General features: G+C 41.4%; 1 protein-coding gene across 1 annotated transcript in view; it reads left to right on the plus strand.

The window, feature by feature from the left end:
- Positions 1–14,462, plus strand: part of PPM1H (protein phosphatase, Mg2+/Mn2+ dependent 1H) — a 123,392-nt gene that overhangs the window by 90,229 nt on the left and 18,701 nt on the right. Inside the window, exon 6 of the mRNA XM_065743388.1 lies at positions 5,528–5,646. Coding sequence (XP_065599460.1) covers positions 5,528–5,646 — 119 coding nt within the window. The remainder of the gene's footprint in view (positions 1–5,527; positions 5,647–14,462) is intronic.

Here is a 14,462-nt window from a genome sequence, read left to right on the forward strand (position 1 = left end):
GTCTGAGAGTTTTCTACTTCCTCTGATCTCCTGCTTTTTCCTCCTGGAAATTCAAGAGTAAGACAAGGCAGTGTCACTATTTGCTGTTAATGAAGCAAGGTGGACAGGACAAGGCTGGAGGCATTCCCTGTTCTTCACTTATCTGTTTTCTTTAGTCTGACACAATAGCTGTAGTTTGAAAGTAGGTAAAATGCCAGTGGTTGAAGGGGCAGTGGTGGAAGATTCATAAGGAAATGCGAATGTTTCCACAACCATCGCATTTGATTTTTAGTCAGGTTCACTGGCTTGAAGCTGAAAATTTCAGAGGAAACGCTACTTTAAGAGTATTCATATTCAGAGAACCAAATGGAAAAGAGGCCTAATAAATATTTACACTCCTGTTACATTTAAAATAAATTTTCTTTGCCTTTAAAATAAAAAGGTATCTTTAGTATCTAGGTCTGGTGCTTCTGTAGGAAATATGAGATAAAACATTGCCTACAAGGGATTTTTTCTCTTTTGATGTCCTTTCTGTCTTACATTTGAAAACAGGAGCTGATCTGAAAAGCATTTCTTCTGTTTCTTTTGGAAATTTCTTTACCTTTGTTTGTTTAGTTTGTTTCAATATGTAACAAATATACCAGGGCTATTGGTATCATGTTCAAAGAAAATACATGCAAGACAGCAAAAGCATGAAACAAAATTAGAGATAATTTCAAGTATAACATTTCATAAGTAATATTTCTGCTTTAGCATCAAAAAAAAAAAAAACCCTCCAAATTCCTCACAAGGTTGATATAAACGTTACACTCTGAAGTGATATTACATTCCACTCTTGCATCTGTCCTGTTGATTAGATCCCAAATAACTCATTGCCTTGGGCTGTCCCCTGATTCTTCTGTCATTCTGCTTTATGCATATCTTTTGTTGTTCCTATTGGAAACTTACTTGCTTTGGATTTATTTTCTTATTTGCAGCTGAAGTTAAGTTTCTCAATTCCAAACGTATTGAACTGTTCTTCCTGAATGATAGAAAGCGAGTCAGTTAATCATTTTATAGCATAAATATTTCACCTGGTAAATGCCGAGGTGATGTTTCAGCTCAGGGCTGTCTACGGTGAGAAGCTGCTGCAAAGGCAAATGGAGGGTGTGAATTTACAGCAGGCAGGTTACTGAATATTGGCTGCCTGCATAGATTCTTTTAGTATAGAGTGGAGACGCCTTCATCTGCCTTTAGAACTTGCTGATTACCTTGGCCATAAGGGAAGTTAATTTAGGTTAACTGATGTCTTCTCTAGTCATCCTCTGTCTTCAGGTCCTTAACTTCCATATGTAAAGAAATTTCAGGAAAAGGAGCTGTTTTGGCTGTGTAAAATTTATTGCAAGAAGTCTTCCAGCTCAGTCTTAGATACAACTGTGTTCCAAGCAGCATTGATAGAAAAACTAGGGGAAAAACAAATGCTTTCTATACCTACCTCATATTCGAATGCATTTTTATTGCTGTGTATCCAAGAGTGACCTCCAGGCCTCAGTCACGGCAGCTTCAAAAGAACAAATTCACTAACCAGTCACTCTGGACATCACACAGGTCCATGCTGCAGTCTTCCAGCAGGCTTCATGAATGCGGGAGAGGAGGAAACAGACTTTGCACCTGGGGGCTCACAAAGATGTTGCAGAGAAAGGCAATCCTTCAGTCCGAGAGCTCTCTTAAAGAGATCCTTGAAGGCTTGAAGGCCTTACAGGAGTATCCACTTGGCTCTTTGGCTTCCCAAAGAGTGTCAGGGTCCACACTGTTTCCCCTTCACTAGCACACTTTCATGAATGTCCTTTTAGTTTTGGTTTCTATCTTTTCTATTCAGCATTCTGGCAGGAGATCTGACGCAGTGCCTATTCTAGTAAGGCTCTGGCTTTCTGTATCAATGTATCTTGAGGGAGAACGCATTCCAGTATTGACTGGGAGCTGCTCTGGTATGTGCAGCAGTTGTGTGGATAAATATTGTGAGAGGCAATTTTTCTTTTGTCTTCTGAGGAGACTAGTGATTTTAGTCACAGCAGTGTAAACTGCAGTAGTGAATTGTATAGATTTTGTTACTTATTCCCTTAGAAAATGTGGGTGCTCTGTGTTTGGTACCACATGAACAAAGAGACTGGACAGGCTTGAGTTCAAAGAGAACTTCTTATTTCATTGCCCAGATGAGGGTTAAGTAATTGGGGAACAGGAGGAGCTGGTGAACCTAGATCTCCCAAATGCCAGTTTAGTCCCTAAGTTACAAGTCAGATGTGACTTAAATCTCTAACAGTTCATGCCACATATCACTGCTTTGCCCATCTGTTGCACTGCACGATGCTGTGGTAAAAAAGGTCCTGGCCTTTTGTAACAAAGGGAGGACCGATTCAGGAATGGATTCATGTCCTGCTTCCTTCCTTTATTCTACACCACATCCTTTAGTTATCTTCATTTGGCTTAAACGTGAACCTGGCCATAATGTGACAACTGAGTAATTTAGAGAACTCCTAGATGCATTGTGCAGTACTTGCTGTTGTAAGAGGTATTTCAGGTAGTAAAATATCCTTTTGGAAAAAATGACATGATACCATAAGAATACTACTGTAAGATATGGCTGACACATGGAAAAGCATTCAAAAATACCAAGCAATGCAGCAAAGCTGCTAGTTGCCAGAGCATCTCTGGATGAGCTGCAAAGTACATTGGCAAATGTGGGAATAGAGTGGAGAAGAGAGACTTGCAAGGTACAATAAGGTATGCACGATGTTCCCTGCCACCTAATTAACGAGCACACTAGTGCGTAAGTCTGGGTTTATCTTAATTTCATATTTGCTTTGCTGAACACTGGGAAACACAGCAGGAAGTAAATGGCCTTTTGAAAGAAACGTGACTAATATTTCCCTGAACAGACTCCATTTCATACAGCTAATATTGAATATAATACATCCAGCCACAAAATACACCATAAAATGGCTGAGTACCAAACATCTGATACAAACTGTGCCAGATTTCTGCCAAAAAACTGTAACAGCTTCTGAAAGAAAAATGATGGAAAATATTCCTGTTTCATAACACAGAATAACAATGTCGTCTGAACATGCCTCATAAGGATACATAAAGTGTTTGATAGTCACTGTTTTTATTACATTTTAAGTTCTGTGAATGATGTTTCTAATCAGAGGTTCTTACAAATCGTGACTAAACAAATGAAAAATTAAAATGTGGTGCCTCATCACAGCTGAAATTCTGGTACTTAGCTTGCTTCTTATGTTGTTTTTTTTTTAATCCATTCAAGGGATTTCTTAATGTCTGTGTAGCTACTTGAGAGAGCTGTAGATTTTTAAAGAGGTACTTTTATTTATTCTTTGCTTCAGCATGGTTTGGTAGGGGTGGAAGTGGAGAAGGACCCTGCTTTGTAGTAAATGGAGAACAGTTTTCAGTAAACTCAACTGAAAGTCATAGCTGTACTCTTCTCTATAGAATTACAATGAAGCATCAAGAACAACTGCTGAAAATAAAAATAAATAAATAAATAAATGCTTCACATAAGAATTCAGCTCACGGCACCAGAAGCTTCCAAATTGCTCTTTTCCCTCTGTTCCACTGATGCCAAAAATATTAGAATCAAGTTAAGATCCCTAGATTGTAAATCAAGCATTGAGGCTTGGCTGCGGAAGAGAAATCTTATTTGAACATTAGCAGTCCTGTGGTAACTCTGCCAGCTTTATTAATCTTATTTCACTTGTGACCTCAGACTTTCCATCTGAGTAAATCTTTATGAAATGCAGTCTCTCCCAATTGCTTTCCCCTTTCAATAAAGGAAATTCCTGTTTTCAAGGGAAAAAATGCTAAAAGCCTGTAAGTTTATTTCTTCTGAACCTATGATCCAGCCTAATAAGTAATCTCATAATCTAGGAGTTAAATATCTCAATTTTCATTTCAGGTCTTGGGGGTTTGTGCTTTCAGTAAGTCTTCTTTCTTCGTAGATAGGTAACACTAGTCTTTACCTAGAAGTTCTTTGTAATGATTTAATCAAGTTAGGCTATTTATCTTCAAAAGTGAACTAAATTACACCTTCTAAGCAGACTGTTGGGTTTATAAAATCATAGACTGAAAAGAGCAAATAATACAAAGAAAATGCTACATGTAGAATGCAGAAATCGTTAGAATAATGCAACTTCTTTGCAACTTGAACAAAAATAAATACAAACATTACATATATTTTTATATATGAGTTCTGGAAGTATGGAAAGCTTCGTCTCATCTAACATTGCTTGACCAGTCCAAAGTCAGTAGTGCTCCTCAGACATTTCTGTATCGAGTAGCAGCAATCTAATTAGATGGCCACAGAAGTTTAGGTGCAGGAGGGAACCTTGGATGCCTGTAGATTGCAGGAGGAGCAGTGTAATTCCCGTAACTGTGCACAGAGAGAATCTGATGGAGCTCCTGTTTCAGGAAGGGATCACAGTGTCGAGTTCATACTTGTGTGCTTGAAAGCTGCCTCTTGAAAGCAGAATCCAATCTTGTCAGCTGCACAGAGCATCTCCTTCAGCCCTGTCTCGGCTGAGCTGGGAGGTGTTTTGTGAAAGGATGCCTGGTGAAGGGAGCAGGGACAGGCTGATCGACAGGTAGTGCTGCGATGTACTGAGCCTGATCCAACTCCTATTAAATTGAGTGGGAGCAGGTTCAGCCCTTAAATGCAGGAAATATTTTATTGTGAACTATCTGCATGATAGCTGCCAGGTAGATCAATAAGGGCTTCCACTGCTTCCTGCTGCTCACCTTTGATGAGCACCAGATTTATGACAAACCCAGCAACTAAAGCCAGCTCATTTGATCTGCCCTGCCGGCAGCTGTTGCTGAAGATAAGACAGACCTTATTGCCTTAACTGTCTGGATAACAAAAGAGTTACCTGCAGAAAGGTTGAGAAATGCAGCTCTTCTTGTTCCCTAGCCAATTTGTCTATATCTTCAGAAAAACTCACTATGTGGCTTTGGTGGGGAGGAAAGGATGGTTTATGCATTTATAAAAAACAAAAACAAAAACAAACAAACAAAACCTAGAGAAGTTTATTTCCAAACTAAGAAATATGGTATGTCTAAGGATAGCCTGTCAGGTAATCTGTGTACACAGTATGCAGTGGACGAAGCAGAAGCTGCCTCACGGTGTTCTCAAGCACTGTCAGCTGTGATGCACTCGAGCCCTGGGCTTGGCTCTGTCATCAGAAAGGCCTTCCAGCATCTGGAGAGCAGCACGCAGCAGCAGCATTGGCTGAATATTGACACTGTCAATCGCTGCTTTTCTTTAACCGTATTCTAGACAAAGGAAGTACCAGACTCTAGGTAATATGAGAACTAGTGTATGTGTACCTCACTGAAGCAGAGCATCTAGTCTTGGTTGTTAGAAAAGGAGGAAAAAGGGAAAGAAAAAGTAATAAGTGTGTGGGAAGGGAGTGAAAAGGGGTAGTAATGCTACCTCAGTAAAAATAGATGATGTTTGACAATCTTCATGTGGTTTCTGTGGCTTGGTTTTTACCCACAGGCTTACATGCAGCCCCACTTGCTGGGAAATGAGTTCACACATTTAGAGTTTCCACGGAGGGTGCAGCGCAAGGAAGTTGGAAAGAGGATGCTCTACCGTGACTTCAACATGACTGGCTGGTAAGGACGTGCCCTTCTCAGCAAGAGGTCATCCTTTTCCCCAGCACATACCTACTTTGTATGCATCTGTGAGTAAACTGCATCATAGGTGGAGGTATACAGCTTTGTATTATAAAGAAAGGCATTTTCATCTTTCAGACGCATTTTTCTTATAGAAATTAACATTTAAAATGTGTTGTCCTTCCTCCACAGCCCAGACCACAGATCATTTTAGCACATGAGCACTCAAAGCAGGGCAAATACTCAAAAGAGAAGATACGCCAGGAGTACTCCTGACAGATAAACAACTTTCCTATCTTGCAAGCAACTTCTTAGATAGTCTGGATCAGTGGGTGACCATCCCTATGCATGCAGTGTTTGCAGAAGGAAGGAGCTGCTTCCCATGCTCTACTGCATCTGACACCTAAACTGGGTAACCCCTGAGGGCCTATATGAATAAAAGTTATAGTCTTATATCCTAAAAGAAAAGATTTCAATGAACAGTACTGACTTGATGAGGTGAAAACAGGAAGAGTGATGAATTTTTTGTCATTAGACAAACCTAATGTTTGTTTCTTTGTTTCTGTCAATGTCTTCATTGTTTTGTGTCAGTTCAAGAAGCTCTTTCTCAAGTGACTCTCAGGGAAGTCCCATTCCTTGATGTTGAGTACTGTGTACGTGACGTATAAAGGCAAATGTCTTATATATGCAAATAGCTTTTGCTTCTCTGCTGTTTGTGTTTTAGCATCCTTAGAAAATGTTCATCGAAGGAATGGAGGGATGGAGAGGGTAAAAAAAGCCTGAGCTCTTATAGATTTGGAGAATTGCATGTACAAGTACAACTACAACTCCACATGCTTCTGATTGTCCCATACGTTATAGACCATAAATATAATGATATTTTAATGGCAGATTAATAACCTACATTTATTAATATAATCTGGAGTGTTTATATTGTACAGAACATATTAATCTGGGAATACTCACAATAGTCCATCAACTTGAACAGCTGCTAGTAGAAATATGCAGTCCTTTCCTGAAAATAAGAATTCTGAAAATGTGCAGGGCATTTAATGGGCATGAGTGAAAGAATAAGAACAAAATTAGAACATTGGCTCAGCTGAGGCTGAACAGTAAAATACTTGAAAGACACTCTCCCAGTTTCTGCAAAGGGAGATTTCTCTTATTAAGCACATCGATCTCTGAAGCATCAGGAAGGAGTGGCTTCATGTAGACTTCCAAAAGGTTTTTCAAGATGTGAAATACAATTTGGTGGAGGAGGAAGCAAAACCACACAACAAATATTGTGGAGAGGTACTAAGTATCTCCAAAAAGGAGGGTAGGAGTGGAATTATTTAACTGGTTGAAAGATAAAGAGAATTCTCCAATTTCACAGGAGTTGTTTGGCTTTTCCCCAGTTGGTTATAGGTCTGGAAAGGAAATGCAGTTAGAATGGCTGAAGTTGCAGTATTTGCAGGTGGCACAGCTCTTCTACTAATAAACAAAAAATGCTGTGATGAACTGTGAAGGATTAAATGATTTCCATGAATGGGCATCACAGTGATCAAATTTGGTGTTGATAAATACCAAGAAAAGGATGAAATGGGAAAAATAGCTATGTTTTGGAAGCAGTGGTTCCAAATGAACACGAGAGCTGTGTCAAAAACCATAGTGAGAGATCTACTTACAGTGTTGTTTGTTTTTCAGTTAAAATCAGAAGCAGGATGTTGGGATGCATACAGTGTCGGAATGGTTAAAAATTAAACAAAGGGCTAAGTCTGCATATCAGCTTATTCCGTGCTTATGAATCTGTACATTGCACTTCACCTTATACAAAATGGTTATTGTATAGCTAGCTTGGCTTTAGAAGAAAGATAAATAAGAAAGAACATGTTTCAAATGTAGAATAGCGAGTAGAAGATATTGGATAAGTCTAAACTGATTGCAGATTTGTTTTGATGTATTGTATTTCAGTACTGGTGTGTGAACTCTAGCATATGGTGGGGGGGGGAGAAATGAGTTGATTTTCCTGCTGATTTCTCTGAATTTCCTGAAGTGCAGGACACACATTGATCCAGTTACAGATTCTAATATGGTCAGTGCAAAGATTACTACCAGGTTAGCACAAATATACTTAGCTGTAAGTAGTTGTTCTGGAACAAATACTAAAATTGTGACTTGAAAATTCAAGTCTGAATTTACCTCAGTGATTTCCCAGAAAGAGGTGGCTTGTGCCAAGCAAAAGCATGTGGAGACTGTGATGATACTAGCTCTCCCTGCTGTTCCTTTTGACTTCTAGCTGGAAGTGGAAAATGGGGGCTGCATTTTTGTTCTGAATAAAATAATCTGAATTTCTCAGCTGTTCTGTACCCCACAGCTAGTGTACATACTGCCTCTTTCTTTCTTTGCTTCAAGACAATGAAATGGTGAGGAAACTGCTCTATTGTCATAGCATTTATCAAAGTCAGAGTCCTTTTAAATAAGAATCCATTTCTTTTCTCAGGGTGCTTGCCCGAGGAAGTCTTGTTTTCCATCAAATTACATGCAGTCATCTCCTAAGCAGAGGGAATGCAATCTGCTTCTGTTTATCCAAAATCTGGGTCACTCTTAGTGGCTGAGGTTGTGGATGAGATGTGAGATTTTCACCTTGATGGCCCCTAAGAGGTGATGGTGTGAGGAGGCTGACATTTCAGTGATTCTTCTCCACCTCAAGAGTCTTGCTCGTCTTTTCTTCCCCTTCTAATTCTTCAAGTTAATTGATGCATCAGGACATAGCAGCCAAGGACATATCTGTTCTCCATTTGTTTCTAAGGACAGTATCTATCATGGAAAATAAATTAGCATATATATTTCTTTTCTAGAAAACATCAGATGGTGCTTTGGCCAGCCAAAGCCTGCTATGCTGAAGTGTTGCCAAACCTTTATCACTTAAGATGCAGATCAATTGTCTGAATCTTTTTTTGGTCGCTGATTTCACTGTGTGTTGACATTTTCATGTACCCAAAGAGAGGTGCATGTGATGTTAGGAAGAAACAGCCTTACACTTATGCCTCCTTTAGTGGGAGGATGTAAAACTCTGCTCTGGAGTTTCCTCAGGAAAATGAACTGTTTTATTTTAAAATTCAGGACATTCTCTGTGTTTCGTATTAGAAGCTGTATGATTTTTTTATTATTATTTTTTTCCCTTCTCCTGTGCACTGGAGCCTTTCAGATTCTCAACAATGGATTGGCTTGCCCAGCTCATTTGGATTACAGAAAGTTATTGTCTTTGGGTCTGCCATAATGCATTTGGCCTTTTTTTTCTTTTCATATTTTCTTTTTTTTTTTTTCTTTTTCCTGTGAAGTTTCCACACTGGCTTTGTCTCAGCTGCCCACAGTGGTAGTAGAGCTGCCAAGTTTCCCTACAGCAATAGGACAACCACTGATCCAGCAATGTGTGCTGCATCACTAGTCCAGGCTGCCTGTAACTGCCCTGATGCTGGTATTTCTCTTCTGCCTCCAGTTCTCTCTCACCCCTTACCTTTTCTCCCTTCTCTCCAGTGTGATGAGAAATATGCTGCATTAAATGTGTATAAAATGAACCCCATATAGGTTGACACTGGCCACAAGCAGCTCTTCCTGCACCCTCATCCCCCGCACATCATGATGGAGCAGCCATCGCAGAAAGTGTTCTGTAGCTGGCAAGGCATCTTAAGAGCTGTGTCTCCTGCTGAACAAGCCTCCAAGCTGTCTCGAGTTGTAATTTGCTGGCAGACATCTGTGTTACTAACAGTCTTTCACAGCTGGATCTCTGGTCTGGGGTTTTCAGACCAAGGCTTGCCGAGGTTAAGTTTGAATCAGAAAGTTGGGTACTTCTGGTGACATGGACACGTTCTGGCAGCAGAAGCGTTGGGGAGGACTCTGTCCACAAGAGCAAAATTCTGTCAGCGCTAAAAGAGGTAGAAATAAATGGGGAAGAGGCGTGCCTGGTGAGAACTGTGCTCCTTTTAAGGACTGCACACAGTGAGTGTTTTCCATCTCTTCCTTTTACTTAGCATTTAAGACATAGTTGGCAGGCTTTTCATTATATGTAGGTAAATCAGGGAGAACAATTCTGCTTTGCTCCAAATGCATCTCAGACACCATCTCCAAACCTGTCTGGTGATGCTCTGGCTTACAGTGCCCCTTACAGCACGGAGGCACATGGAGTTGTTTCATCCAATGTACCTGTCAGCCTCCTGCAGCCCTACAGCCTTGTGTTTAACCAGAGGTATCCAGAAGGCACTACCCATTGGCACCAGCCTTTGTGGTTTCAAAATTAACTTTTTGTTTTTCCTTGGAACATAAACAGCGGCCTTTCTGGTGTTTGCATTAAAGTAGGATTTGTTAAATGCTTGTTTTCAGATCAAAGCTCTAGCTTCTTGACTCAATAAATTTCAGCAGCAAAAGAGCCTGGACAAAAAAATCCAGTTTCAAACCCGACATGTTCCTGACTTCCTTTGCCCTCCAGCACTGCACAGTCATACTGGACCCATTCAGAGCAGTTTGATCCAATGCAGCCCCAGCCATGCCATTGGAACTGGAGCCCCAGAGCGCAGCGAGCATGAGGGCTGTGTGCTGCACCTGAGCATGCTCACTGACGGTACCTGCAAGGCCCCACTGGCCCCATTCTGGTGAGATTTTGTCACAATACATGACCTGCACTCAGCCTGGCCTGGGGACGTGCTATGCATGAGATTGATTCCAAGGCAGGGGCTGGTGCCCTAGGGCTAGCGCTGAACAAAACCTATTTTATTCTAGAGTCAATATTGGCCACTTCCTGGCAAGCCGCCAGCCTATTCTGCGCTCGTCCTTTTCCAACAGGGAATGTCTTTCAGCCTCTGAGCATCTGATTGAATAAGCAACTTCACTTTTCAAGCCATTTTGTATTGTTTGGGATGGATGCCTTTTGCTTTCATGGCACAGCCTGCTTTGCAGTCTGCGGTTCAGTCCCTGGCTCACAAGAACCAGTGTCTCATTAATCACTTATTGGGGATCCAGAGTACCATGGTGAGAGCCAATGTACATGTTTTGCTTGGTAATGCACAAGCCCGATTGAACAAATATTGCCAGTGTGGCTGCTGTCTTATTCTTTACTGCTCCGCTCCACATCCTTTGACAGCGCGCTCAGGTAGCCCGGCTGAGCAGTGCATAAGCAGATTGAGAAATGCCACAGAGAGCTTTATGAAGCAGACGCCCGCACTGCACCCCCATTTAATATAAATTGATTTATTGAATCAAGCACAGAAGCCCTGCTACAGAAACCTCGAGCTGTATCCTCTGGAGAGCCACCTAATAAAACAGCCCCAACTGACACTCCTCATTAGCTTTTCCTCCGATCCCAAGGCAGTATTTAAAGTGACACTGTCCCTCTTTTTGCCTGAATTTATCTGCCGGCTAATGCCTGTGGGTCTAATTAGCTTAGCATTATTAGTCTTATTCAGATAAGCTGCATTTCCTAACAGCTTGAATCCAACTTGTAAAAAGTAATTGGAAGTCTGCGGACCCTGTGCCATAACCTGCTTGATTACGCCTTTTAGCCAAATTCATGTAATTTACAAAAAGTCATCCTCCCTGCCCCATTTTTTAATTGAGCTTTTTTGTCTAGTGAAACCTTCCGTGTTTCTTCTGCTGAAACCCTGCCTGTATTGTTGTGCTTGAGACCTCAACCATATCCTTTGTGCAATCACCAGGGAGAGATCAAATTTTAATTTCATAATTACTTCACACGAAAGCAGCCTTTTCCCAAGTCATGCCTGGTATTAATTTCCTCCCAGCAACTTGCATTTTCATAATTTAATGATTATGGGCCACCTTAGCAGCATTAAACCTTTCTAGAGAGTGGAGAGCGAGGATGTCACCTTTGCAGCACAAGCTGCGATCCGTGGCTGCTTGCCTGGCTTCTTATCCTCGTGCTCCTCTTGTTGTGAGGCAGCTGGGCACAGGACGAGCTGTGCAGCTCAGTGTGCACAGCCGGAGCAGCTTGCTGGGCTGTGCCAGGGTGTCTGGGGCATGGCTTCTCGATGATGAATGGCTGTTTGCAATGTGCATGTTATGCATCTTTTTAAGATTTGCAGCCCTCGCTGCAGGAGCAGCAGGAGGTGGGAGCTGACCTGCTGCGTACAGCATATCTCCTGGCAGTGATGAATGGCTCCAGTTTCCTCAAGTGCACACATGCCACAGGAGCTGAGCCACAGTCTCTGGGACTGAAGAAAGCAAAAACAAAAAATAATCGTTCCGCAACAAAGGAGGAAAGTAAGTCTGGGGTAAACCTCTTTGGAAACAGCCTCACTGGGGCCACATGAGCCTGGCATGACAGTGGCTGGTTTGAGTCACGTCCTGCAGGATCATCTTCTGGAAGCAGTGCAGCAAGACTGGTCCCTACATGGCTGCACAACTCCACCTGGGCTCTGCCTTGGTGTAAGGTCATGTGTGGAGGGGCACCAAAAGGCTCCCAGTCTGTGGAATCTATTTTATCGGACAAAAACTAAACTGAAATAATCTTCAATCTGAAAAGCAAAACCGAAACAAATCTTTATCTTGGTAGAGTGAAGTATTTCCCCCTCACTTCTTTCTAGTCCAGACACTTTCTCTGGCTTCCTGAGCTGCACATATTCCTTATGACCTCTACTGGGCCCTCAGGAAAACCTGTTCCTTTACTTTGCTGCCCTTGATGGACTTAAGTCTCTGCTCCGATTTGAGAGGAGGCCTCTTGATCCCAGTATTGTTGCTGGAATTGCAAGGTCTCTGCTTGCTTTGTCGTTTTGCCGGCCCCATCCTACACTACAGGGATCTTTCTCAGAAGAATTTGCTCCACAATCCCTCCTTATCAGCGATCTCCTTCCTTTCCAGAGGATTCCAGCTGGCCACTGTGAAGCAGACACTGCGAGTGAACAGGCAGTCTTCCTCCCATCTGCTTCACCACATCCTTTTATCAGGAAGCACAGCAAAATGTGAATTTACAAACGATTCTTCTGTCCATCACAGTGCGTTTAGCCTATAGGGTGTTGACAGCCCACTTCCCTTACCCCTCTATCTTCAGGGTAAGTTGCTGACAAACCTTCCTGTTTGTCTTTTTAGAAGAGATGAACTAAATTTTAAGAAGTGCTTAAGTTAGCAAAATCACTGCAAAAAAAGTCTCGACCCAGTGAAACTTCTGCAGAATATTTGCAGAACCCCTTTGATGTGCAACTGTGGTGCCTGCACACAGGTTCAGGTGCTCACAAGTGGTGGAAGATCAGTTGCAAACAGTGAGTAAATGTGGCTGTGGTACATTTGTTCTGTCCCTCCTGCTCTGAGCACAGAAAGAGTGCTTATAAATTATCTTCAGTTATGTTTTTTTCTGATGTGCTTTTTTTTGGACGAGGACTTCTCCAGGTCCTTGCCCACCCACTCTGCAGCTTTTCTCCACACTACTTTCTGCTAATGCTCTGTTAGAAGTTAAAAAAATCAGCCACACTCAGAGGGAAGTGCCTGAGAGAAGATCCCAATGCTTGAGTCTTTAAAATGGGCTGAACAAGATGGTGGAGTTCACTTTGCTTAGAAATTACATCCACAGGAGTACCTGGTACTTGGAGGATGTGTCTGACCCAACACAGTCCAGACTCTATCTTAGCACTGATTGTACACCACAGCACAGGCTCCCTGGAGATCCAGAGCTCAAGTACTAGTCTGGTTTGACCAAGCTGGAGATAATATCTGTGTGCAAGCCACACAGAAATTTTAAACATTTTATTTTTGTAATTTACATATGTGAAAACACAGCTGAAATTTACAAAATCAAAACACTGTACAGTTTCAGGTTTAGAAGAAGGTATTTCTGCCTTTTGTGAGGAAAAAGCGTTTTAAAACTTGTATATCTCCCTCATAATCTGAAAGAAACCCTATTAGAGTATCTTCGTGTGAAATAGATGTTTCCCTAAAAACAATCTGTGCAAATATGCATGTGCATCTGTCTTCTTTAATCCACCCAGGCTTGCCATCATCATTTCTCTTAACAAACATTACTATAGTTTCTGTGCTTTTATTGTATTTGTATGTTGTAGTTTTGCCTCATTAAACTATATATCAGATGAGTAATAGGGGAAAGACACTGAGGCACTGAAACATCAAAGCTAACTTATCTAGAAGGTACTTTATCAGACAGTTCTCTCTGGATTTAAAGATCCTGACTGCAAAAGTACGTGTGTAGGGACGTTTTAAAAAATTATGGTTTCATTGAGACATAAATTGCATAATTGTCAGTTGCTCTGTGCCTAACCTGTGCTACATATCACTTCTTCCTTTGGAAAACTGTAGTTCAGCAGACAGTACAAAGAGTTCATTTTTGGGTGGTGGTTTAAGCTCTGTTATCCAAAGGTGATTTCAATCCGTTTATTCCTCACTGTGGCTGCAGGGCAGGAGGGAAGCACCTGTTTCTATCGAATTTTGTGAATCTCTACTTTTCTATTGGTATGGCCAAGAAGGCTTGACCTTGGGTGACACAAGCCAGGAGGACAGAAGGTTGTTTAGTTTGCTGGAGAGGTTTTGTTGTGATTGTTGCTTGGTGATTCTTTGCTTTTTTACAGGTTAGTAGAGAAACAGTGCTAGAAATGCACTCTACAAACATGTCTCAAAGGAGAGTCTTCATCCTTGTATTCAGTATAAACTAAGACATTTCTCATGCTGTAGTGCCTTTCCTTTGTGCTTTCCACAAGTGGGTTTTGCTTTGTGCTTCAACCTAAAGCCTTTTGATAGCGATTCTTTTTGCTGTTCCTCCCTAAATATCAGGTGTCACTTGCAGAGATGTGAAAAATGAGCAAGTGTTCTAAAGCCAAATG

Source organism: Cyrtonyx montezumae, unplaced genomic scaffold (assembly GCF_038088225.1).
Source record: "Cyrtonyx montezumae isolate F1298 unplaced genomic scaffold, pur_monq_1.0 scaffold_3, whole genome shotgun sequence".
NCBI classification, from domain to species: Eukaryota; Metazoa; Chordata; class Aves; order Galliformes; family Odontophoridae; genus Cyrtonyx; species Cyrtonyx montezumae.